Genomic DNA, 10,784 nt, shown 5'->3' on the forward strand with positions numbered 1-10,784 from the left:
ACGTTCTGAAATTTCTAAGTCCCCCCCCAAAAAAAGTCAGTACAATATATTCTTTTAAACATCCATGTATAAAACCTGTGATACCTTTTTAGAAAAATTTCTACATTTTTATTTTAAAATTTCAACTATTCTTTTTTTTGCCCCTTCTTTTACATGAATAAATATGCTTCAGAGCTTTTTATACTTAATTTAAAAAAAGATGCCAGCCTCTTTGAGGACTCATTAAGCTTTCACAGTGGCTTGAATATAACAGAAAAAGTTACTGTGCTCTCAAGTCTCCTTAGTTCAATGTTTTAAAGAGTGTACAAATTTGGGGAGTAACAGCAAAAAGAAAAATTAGAAGAACCAAGACAATGTAAGAAAAAAACAACTAGCATAAAATAGGTTAATCAGCAGGCATTGAGCTAACTGACACTTCCCTTTCCCTTGTGGTTAAAAATAGGCATTGTGCTTGACTGAGAAATGAAACTATCTATGTTCAATAACAGAATGAGAGTAACATAAAAATAGGAAGAAATTATTAACTGACGTTTATGGGGGGGCTGAACCTGCATTAATCTTTCTTCAAGGCTGACTGATTAAAACTAAAACTATTTTTGGAGTGTTGGAATGCTGTATGTCTCTCAAATTGCTTTGGACTGCTTTAGCCCCTAAACAGTCATTTGTGTCCACTTCTGTATTTGACTTAATGACCTTGTAACTATTAGGTAAGTCTTTCAGAAAATGCAAGCAAACCCTTAAGTTCTACTGACTAAAAGGTTTCAAATGCCATCAGATAGGCTCTAAGGCTCAAAGCAGAGATTGCCTCACTTTGAGTGAGCTTGTCTCACTCATGTTTCTTTTGGCTAATGTGTTTGAAAAGGTCAGGAAAAGTTAAAACTATAGACTTAGCCACCCAAGTGGAGGAACTCATGAGGCTGTAGGATTACGAGTAGGCATAGAATGGTGCTTAAGGAACCTAAGGCAAAGGTTGTAAGAGCATCTAGTCAGCTGTTAGACAGACCATACATCAAGAAATGTGGGAGATTCTAGGAAGAGGTCTGTGTAGTGTGCATGCCATTCATTTAATTCAAAGAATCTGAGGCTAAGAGGATGCCTGAGAAGACCTCATAAGTGAAGCAGAGCAGTGGGGAGAAGAGCTGGTCAGAACAGTTTGAGTTCATACATTATTTTAGATAAGTGTTATTTGAGAACAGTGGTGGTGTACTCTACTTTCCTTGAGGACTGGTGTATGTAGGGATATGAAAAGAGTACTCATTATCTCAGGTGGGAGTGAGATGTTGAGTTATCTTAGTAACATTATCAAGTCTGCTATCAGATTGTAGATAGTGGGAATCAGACCAAAATGAGGAAGGGTGTAAGATAGAATTTGAGCAAACTCTTTCTTGTGCTCTCTCAAACCTGGTAGAGAATACTAACATCCAACCCGAAAATATATCTACCAATGAGAAAGACAGCAGAGTCACTAGAAGATTGGCAGGAAATTTTTCAGTCCTGTCATAGGAGATGATCTCAGGCCTGGTTATAAGAAAGGAATGTTGTCTGAGAGCCTCTTGGGTTACAGTTTGAGAGCAGATAGTACATTTGAGGGTGATGTAGAGAACCTGTAGCAAGGAAGTGGAATAGACTGAGTGCAAGATGGGCTATCTCACATTGAACTCATGATATAATGTGCAAGTAGGAGCCTGGCCTTGATCAGAAAACAAAACACAGTAGTTACTGAAAATATACCCTGACTGTTTGAAGATGGCTTCTTTTCTCTAGTTACTGAAACTATACCCTGAGACTTTGAAGATGGCTTCTTTTCTCCAGTTGAGAACCCTATGATGAGGTTAAGTAGGCTAACATGAGACAGGAAACAGGACATGCTCATTAGTAAAGCAGGACACTGACTATGGGTGTGTATTGTGAGAATATGAAGCAGAAGATAGTGCTCCAGTGTTGCTTTTGGCTATCTGCTCAGAAATGCCCCTGTGGCTTCTGCAGCAAAGACAGGTTAAAAGTGTTTATAGGTTATTTGTTTTTAATTAAACGAGTCTGTTCTGAGGTGAGAGAACCTCACTTTTATCAAATTAAGTCTGAGAGCAGAGAGTATGGTATGCATGTTCATGGTCAGTGTGTTCAGTAACCTTTTGGTTTTAGACTTAAGGAATGTCAGTGAGTTCTCCCTGTTGTGAATTGGAATGCAGACTTCTATTTTTTCATTTTAGGGTAATTTTTTATTTATTATTATTTTATTGGATAGTTTAGGTATTTACATTTCAAATGTTATCCCCTTTCCCAGTCCCCCCTCTCCCATCCTCCCTCCCCTGCTTCTATGAGGATGCTCCCCCTCCCAACCACTCACACCTACCTTGATACCCTGGAATTCCCTTACACTGTGGGAAAGAGCCTTCACAGGACCAAGGCTTCTCCTCCTATTGATGCCAGACAATGTCATCCTCTGATACATATGCAGCTGGAGCCAGGGATTCCCCCATGTGTACTCTTTGGTTGGTGGTTTAGTCCCTGGGAGCTCTAGGGGTTCTGGTTGGTTGATATTGTTGTTCTTCCTATGGGGTTGCAAACCATTAAGTTCCTTCAGTCCTTTCTCTGACTCACAGGAGGAAATGCAGGGACAATAAGTGGAACAGAGACTGAAGGAAAGGCCATCCAGAGACCGTTTCACCTTGGGGTCCTTCCCATGTGTAGCCACCAAACCCAGTCACTATTACTAATGCTGGGAAGTGCTTGCTGACAGGAGCCTGATGTGGATATCTCCTGACAGGCTCTGCCAGAGCCTTACTGATACAAATTAAGATGCTTGCAGCTCATCATCAGACTAAGCACAGGAATGTAGGCTTCTAAGATGGTTTCTGTGACAATGACATAACCTTCAGCTGGATGATGTTCTTTCTTTAGGGTCTAGGATCACTGCAGCAGAAGATAATAGAGGAGGGACCTCTTTAAACTTGAGTAATAAAAATTGGGTAAGTTGGGAAGGGCCTAGAAGGAAGTGTGAATATCTTGGTAAACCATTTTAACTACGACCCCAATTTTGGGGGTCCAAATACAAACTTAACTCGTTAGAGTCAAAACGAAATGATTGTATTTGGTTTGGGGGCAGAGAAAATATGTCCTGCTTTATAGTTTAGCAGCTTTGATATATGTTAGATGAAGAGAGAGGCAGAGTAAAGCTATGGTAAATTCATTGTGAAGCTATCTAGTCTTTAGGAGGTGATGCCTGATATGATAATTAATCTTAGTTGCCTACTTGACTAAACCTGAAATCACATAAAAAGTAAGCTACTGAGCACACATGTGAGGGACTCTCTTGGTTAGATTATTTCAAGTTTGAAGACCCACCCAAACAAACACAAATAAAAGGAATTGAAAAGGAAAATTTGCTTTTTTAACAATCGAAATGTAAATAAGAAATACCCAAGTTAATAAAGATGAAAAAAACAATGTGTCTAGCTTAAATCAACATTATTCCTGCTTGTTTGATTCATTCTACAGCAAAAAATAAAAATTTAAGTTCATCACTGAATTGTATTTATGTTCCAAATATTACATATATATATATATATATATATATATATATATATATATATATGTATGTATTACATCTCTCACATGCCTTTGTCATATGTGGAAACAGAAAAGAAAACCTGAAACACAATCATGAATTTTAGAATGAGATTGGAGATGCAGAGAAGAGGTGAAGAGAGGGCAGAGAAAAGATGGAGGGATGGTAAAGTCAAAGTACATGAATGTATGGAAATCATGCATAATTCATAATAATCATTCTAACTCGTAATAATCACTGGCAATTATAGATAAATATTCGTGTAGTCAAAGAGAAAATGATTTAGGCATTTCACCGTCTTTTTAGAAGTATTTTAACATTTAGTGTAATTTTGATAAAAAAAAATCTAATTTTTAAATTGCCAAAACTTATTTTAAATCTACCAGAGAAACTACATTTCGGTGCTACTAATATTTTGAATGCAAAAATCTTTGTTTTCCACTTCCAATCCACTGCCTTTTTTAAAATATTAGGTCATAGTTACCTACTCTTCAAACGTCTCTATAACATTACCAGATGTTTTACAAAGGCCAGCTTAAAAATCTATTTACACTGCTTAGAGATACCAAAGTTTTGAATTAGCTTGTCTTATCCAAATGACACAAAAGACATCAATCTCTAGTAATATTCATGAATTTTATTTACCTTATTTGCCTTTGTTTTTTGTTGTTCATGTTGGTGCTGTTTTGAGGTTTGGTGGTGGTGGTGGTGTTTTTTTTTCGCGCGATGCGTGCGTGCGTGCGTCGTCTGCGTCGTATGTCGTGCGTGCGTGTAATGTAATGTGTGTGTGTGTGTGTGTGTGTGTGTGTGTGTTTGAGACTGGATATCCTGTAGCCCTGGCTGTCCTGGAACTCACTCTGTAATCCAGGCTGTCCTCAAATCCACAGAGTTGTGTCTGCCTTTATCTCTCATGTGCTAGTATTAAAAGTGTGTGCCACTATGCCTGGTTCAAAGCATTTTATGTCTTAAGATCAGTTTTTCTCTGTTTAAGGTGTTCTATAGTGTTCTTGCCCAGGATTTTTAAATATTCATATTTTTTGTAAGAATTTTTTTTAGAGAAGATGTTGAATCTGTAAAAAAGTTAATATTTTTCCACTTAGGAAGGAAGTGCAGTCTATCACACTGACACCAGCTATGGTCCCATTTCCCTTGCTATTAAATTAAAGTTAGATTTGGTTATGCCTACAAGACCTATAAAATTTTGATTTCTAACTGAACTTCCCTTTAGTATTATTAATAATATAGAGGACATGTGAAAACACAATTTCTGTTAAGAGAACATTTGGAAAAACATTCTTTTTCTACTTGATTTTTATTTACTTTATTTTACTATTAAATTATTCTACTTCATTTACACCCACAAATCTAAATCTGGGTTGGTAAAACAGATAAAGTGACTAACCTCAAAGAGAGCTATGTTGTCCTCTCGCTAGCAAAGATCAGCCTTTCCTAAGAATCAGAGTTAGCCATGTCCCTGGACTTAAGGACAAATGTGGTACAATGAGCCAGGTTAGGATATCTGTTCTTAATAATCCCATTAAAAGGGTCATATTAACAGTAAAAAGGCAGAGACCTAGATTTATTCAGTGTGACCACATTGTGAAAAGTAAAAACAAAAATAAAAACAAAAACATATAGTAGCACCCCTACTATTGTCCATCTTCAGAGACCTAAAGTCAGCTGAAGCTTGAAATAGAGGGCTTAGAGGGGGGCACACCTGAGCAGTTGAGCCCAAGGTATGGCCCTGCCCACCACTTACCAATAATGATTCCCCTATAAGGTAGTTGCACAAGTTGTTAATCTCTTCCCTAGAGAAAAGGCTTCTTCTCTTGCTAGACAAGATTTAGGCTTTTTCTTCTTCTAACATGAGATCCCTGGGAAACTTCAAGTTCTTGGTAGCCCATTGTTTTCATAGTCTGATATCCCAAATAAGGCACTCAAATGTCTCCTTAGAATATATTAATTCTTGCTATTAGAGCCTTTTATAGCTGCTCCACATGAGGTGAGAGGTATCTCCAGAAAAGAAGCTAAAATTGAAAGACAAATGACTGCTTCAAATACCCTAACAATCCCATAAAATAATTCATAAGATACAGGTGGTGTGGGCACAGGAGAAAAATTTATCATCAGTTCAATTAAATGTGATGTCCTCTGCAGGCTTTTGTAGGTTAAATACCTACCTATATCCCTAAGAATGTCCTTAGTGATCACAGAAATGCAAACCACAATGACCCCGAGATTCCACTTTAGTCCAATCAGAACGGCTAAGATCAAAACCTCAGGTGACAGCACACGTTGATGAAGATGTGGAGAAAGAGGAACTCTCCTCCATTGCTGGCAGAATTAAAACTGGTACAACCACTCTGGATATCAATCTGGAGCTTCCTCACAAAACTGGAAATAGATCTACCCGAAGACCTAAGTATACCACTCTTGGGCATGTACCCAAAAGATGCCCCACCATGCCACAGAGACATGTGCTCCAATATGTACATAGCAGCCTTATCTGTGATAGCCAGAAGCTGGAAACAACCCAGATATCATACAATGGAAAAATGGATACAGAAAATGGGGTACATTTACACAATGGAATACTATTCAGCTATTAAGAATGAGGACATCCTGAGCTTTTCAGGCAAACATACAGAACTAGAAAATGTCATCCTGAGTGAGGTATCTCATCCCCAAAAGGACATGCAAGGTACGCACTCACTAATAAGTGAATATTAGCCCAAAAGGTACAGAATACTTAGGAATACAATCCACTGGACCTAAGAAGGTTTCCAATCCAGAGGGCCCAAGTGAAGATATTTCAGTCCCACTTGGGAGGGAGAAGAAAGCAACCATAGGAGGGGGAGGGAAGGAGGTCTCTGTGTGGGAGAGGGGAGGGGGAGGGGGAGGGGAAAAAGTAAGATAATCAGGTATTGGGGAAACAGAAGAGAAGCCCTGGGGGTCATCAGAATAAATGGAAATATGCCACCTCAGGGCAAGGGTGAGTGAGGGCAAGTTGAGGCTACCTTTTTAACATGTAGCAGAGATGGAGGGACCTTGGATGAAATACATTCGTTTCTTTAGTTTTTTTTTTTTTTTAATGAAAATAATGGGACCTGACTTGCTACCTTGGCCCTGGGTGAAGACATGATATTCTAAACTGTGTAAAGGATTGTAAGATCACAAAGACATACTGCATTCTCCTGACGAAAGAGTTAATCTAAATAGCTGGACAATTATTTGGCCAGGAAAGGTCTTCAAGTTTATTGTCCCACAAACTTCAAGAAACGTGAGACTCGATGTCTGGAAGGTGGGCCCTATGCAGGTGGGGCAGTCTCTGGACTCCACTCTTTGCTCTGTATTTCCTCCCATGAGTATTTTGAAGAAGAGAGTTTCTTTCCCAATAATAAATTCTTGGGTTCAACATGAGGATCAAGAAGTATTATTTCTGCTTTGGGCCAATCTACTCAGGTCACAGCATAATGTTCGTCCACAATGACTGCAACGTGTTCCAATTCTGCAAATCCAAGTGTCATAAAAACTTGAAGAAGAGGAACCCACACAAGGCAGGTGAACTAAAGCCTTCTGTAAAGCAGTAGGCAAAGAGCTCACAGTGAACAACACATTTGAATTTGAAAAATGTAGAAAGGAGTCCTTGAAATACCAGCAAGAGCTGTGGAATAAAACTATTGATGCAATGAAGAGAGGTGAAGAGATCAAACAGAAGCGCCAGGCTAAATTCATAATGAACAGGTTGAAGAAAAACAAAAAGCTACAGAAGGTTCAGGACAGCAAAAAGATTACGCAGAACATCTATCTTATCTGGGTTCTTCTTGCAGACAAAGGGAAGCAGCTGGAGGAAAAAAATATGGTGTATTTGTTAAAGGAACAAGTGGACATGGAGGATGCTTCCTGATGGTGCTACCTTCAACCAGCCCTGTGCACACTGGGATCAAGTGGAGACATTTGGCCCCTAAGCTATTGATTGTTTCCATAAGGTCCCTCAGACAAGGGCAATTCATCATGCTTCCTCCTCAAATGCTGCAGCCTGTAAAAGCATCCCCTTCTGGGTGTTAGGTCTCAGCTCAGCATTCTGTTTAACTGTGTTATGCTCATACAAACAGGAAAGTTTGTGTGTAGATGAAGACATGAACTGTGGGTATAATATGGCTGAGCTGCAGAACAATTTGCAAATTCATTTGGAATAACAAAAAACCTAGGATAGCTAAAACTATCCTCAACAATTAAAGGACTTCCAGGGAATCATTATATCTGAACTCAAGCAGTATTACAGAGCAATAGTGATAAAAACTGCATGGTATTGGTTCAGAGACAAACAAATAGACCAGTGGAATAGAATCGAAGACCCAAAAAGGAATCCACACGCCTATGGTCACTTGATTTTTGACAAAGGAGCCAAAACCATTCAATAGAAAAAAGATAGCATTTCAGCAAATGGTGCTGGTTCAACGGGAGGTCAGCATGTAGAAGAATGCAAATCAATCCGTGCTTATCACCCTGTACAAAGCTTAAGTCCAAGTGGATCGAGGACCTCCACATGAAACCAGATACACTCAAACTAATAGAAGAAAAACTAGGGCAGCATCTCGAACACATAGGAACTGGAAAAAATTTCCTGACCAAAACACCAATGGCTTATGCTCTAAGGTCAAGAATTGACAAATGGGATCTCATAAAACTGCAAAGCTCCTGTAAGGCAAAGGACACTGTGGTTAGGACAAAACGGCAACCAACAAATTGGGAAAAGATCTTTACCAATCCTACAACAGATAGAGGCCTTATATCCAAAATATACAAAGAACTCAAGAAGTTAGACCGCAGGGAGACAAATAACCCTATTAAAAATGGGGTTCAGAGCTAAACAAAGAATTCACAGCTGAGGAATGCTGAATGGCTGAGAAACACCTAAAGAAATGTTCAACATCTTTAGTCATAAGGGAAATGCAAATAAAAACAACCCTGAGATTTCACTTCACGCCAGTGAGAATGGCTAAGATCAAAAACTCAGGTGACAGCAAATGCTGGCGAGGATGTGGAGAAAGAGGAACACTCCTCCATTGTTGGTGGGGTTGCAGACTGGAACAACCATTCTGGAAATTAGTCTGGAGGTCCCTCAGAAAATTGGACATTGAACTGCCTGAGGATCCAGCTATACCTCTCTTGGGCATATACCCAAAAGATGCCCCAACATATAAAAAAGACACGTACTCCACTATGTTCATAGCAGCCTTATTTATAATAGCCAGAAGCTGGAAAGAACCCAGATGTCCTTCAACAGAGGAATGGATACAGAAAATGTGGTACATCTACACAATGGAATATTACTCAGCTATCAGAAACAATGAGTTTATGAAATTCATAGGCAAATGGTTGGAACTGGAAAATATCATCCTGAGTGAGGTAACCCAATCACAGAAAAACACACATGGTATGCACTCATTGATAAGTGGCTATTAGCCCAAATGCTTGGATTACCCTAGATGCACAGAACACATGTAACTCAAGAAGGATGATCAAATATGCGAATACTTCACTCCTTCTTTAAAAGGGGAACAAGAATACCCTTGGGAGGGAATAGGGAGGAAAAGTTTAGAACAGAGGCAGAAGGAACACCCATTCAGAGCCTGTCCAACATGTGATCCATACATATGCAGCCACCAAACTAGATAAGATGGATGAAGAAAAGAAGTGCAGGCTCACAGGAACCGGATGTAGATCTCTCCTGAGAGACACAGCCAGAATACACCAAATACATAGGCGGATGCCAGCAGCAAACCACTGAACTGAGAACTGGACCCCCGTTGAAGGAATCAGAAAAAGGACTGGAAGAGCTTGAAGGGGCTTGAGACCCCATATGAACAACAATGCCAACCAACCCGAGCTTCCAGGGACTAAGCCACTACCCAAAGAGTATACATGGACTGACCCTGGGCTCCAACCTCGCAGGTAGCAATGAATAGCCTAGTAAGGGCGCCAGTGGAAGGGGAAGCCCTTGATCCTGCCAAGACTGAACCCCCAGTGAACAGGATTGTTGGGGAGGGTTGTAATGGGGCGAGGATAGGGAGGGTAACACCGATATAGAAGGGGAGGGGTAAGTGTTAGGGGAATGTTGACTTGGAAACCGGGAAGCGGAATAACAATCGAAATGTAAATAAGAAATACTCAAGTTAATAAGGACAAAAAAAAATGGAAAAAAGTTCTGAAATATCAAAGCCCCCACCCAAAAAAAATTCAGGACAATATATTCTTTCAAATGTCCATGTATAAAACCTGTGATAGCTTTTTAGAAAAATTTCTACATTTTTTTTATTAACTTGAGTATTTCTTATATACATTTTGAGTGTTATTCCCTTTCCCGGTTTCCGGGAAAACATCCCCCTCCACCCTCCCCTTCTTTATGGGTGTTCCCCTTCCCATCCTCCCCCCATTGCCGCCCTCCCCCCAACAATCCATTCACTGGGGGTTCAGTCTTAGCAGGACCCAGGGCTTCCCCTTCCACTGGTGTTCTTACTAGGATATTCACTGCTACCTATGAGGTCAGAGTCCAGGGTCAGTCCATGTATAGTCTTTAGGTAGTGGCTTAGTGCCTGGAAGCTCTGGTTGCTTGGCATTGTTGTACATATGGGGTCTCAAGCCCCTTCAAGCTCTTCCAGTTCTTTCTCTGACTCCTTCAACGGGGGTCCTATTCTCAGTTCAGTGGGTGGCTGCTGGCATTCGCCTCTGTATTTGCTGTATTCTGGCTGTGTCTCTCAGGAGCGATCTACATCCGGCTCCTGTCGGCCTGCACTTCTTTGCTTCATCCATCTTGTCTAATTGGATGGCTGTATATGTATGGGGCACATGTGGGGCAGGATCTGAATGGGTGTTCCTTCTGTGTCTGTTTTAATCTTTGCCTCTCTATTTCCTGCCAAGGGTATTCTTGTTCCCCTTTTAAAGAAGGAGTGAAGCATTCACATTTTGATCATCCGTCTTGAGTTTCATTTGTTCTAGGCATCTAGGGTAATCCAAGCATTTGGGCTAATAGCCACTTATCAATGAGTGCATACCATGTGTGTTTTTCTGTGATTGGGTTACCTCACTCAGGATGATATTTTCCAGTTCCAACCATTTGCCTATGAATTTCATAAAGTCATTGTTTTTGATAGCTGAGTAATATTCCATTGTGTAGATGTACCACATTTTCTGTATCCATTCCTCTGTTGAA

General features: G+C 40.0%; 1 protein-coding gene and 1 pseudogene across 1 annotated transcript; one reads left to right on the forward strand and one right to left on the reverse strand.

Annotated features, from left to right (window-relative positions):
- The window catches only part of LOC116893206, a 123,379-nt pseudogene that overhangs the window by 108,285 nt on the left and 4,310 nt on the right, over positions 1 to 10,784 (reverse strand).
- LOC116891840 (probable ribosome biogenesis protein RLP24) lies at positions 6,985 to 7,475 on the forward strand. Its single transcript, XM_032893207.1, is given in 2 exon segments — positions 6,985 to 7,123; positions 7,126 to 7,475. Coding segments are annotated over 2 exon segments (489 nt in total).

The sequence above is a fragment of the Rattus rattus genome, chromosome 2, assembly GCF_011064425.1.
Source record: "Rattus rattus isolate New Zealand chromosome 2, Rrattus_CSIRO_v1, whole genome shotgun sequence".
NCBI classification, from domain to species: domain Eukaryota; kingdom Metazoa; phylum Chordata; class Mammalia; order Rodentia; family Muridae; genus Rattus; species Rattus rattus.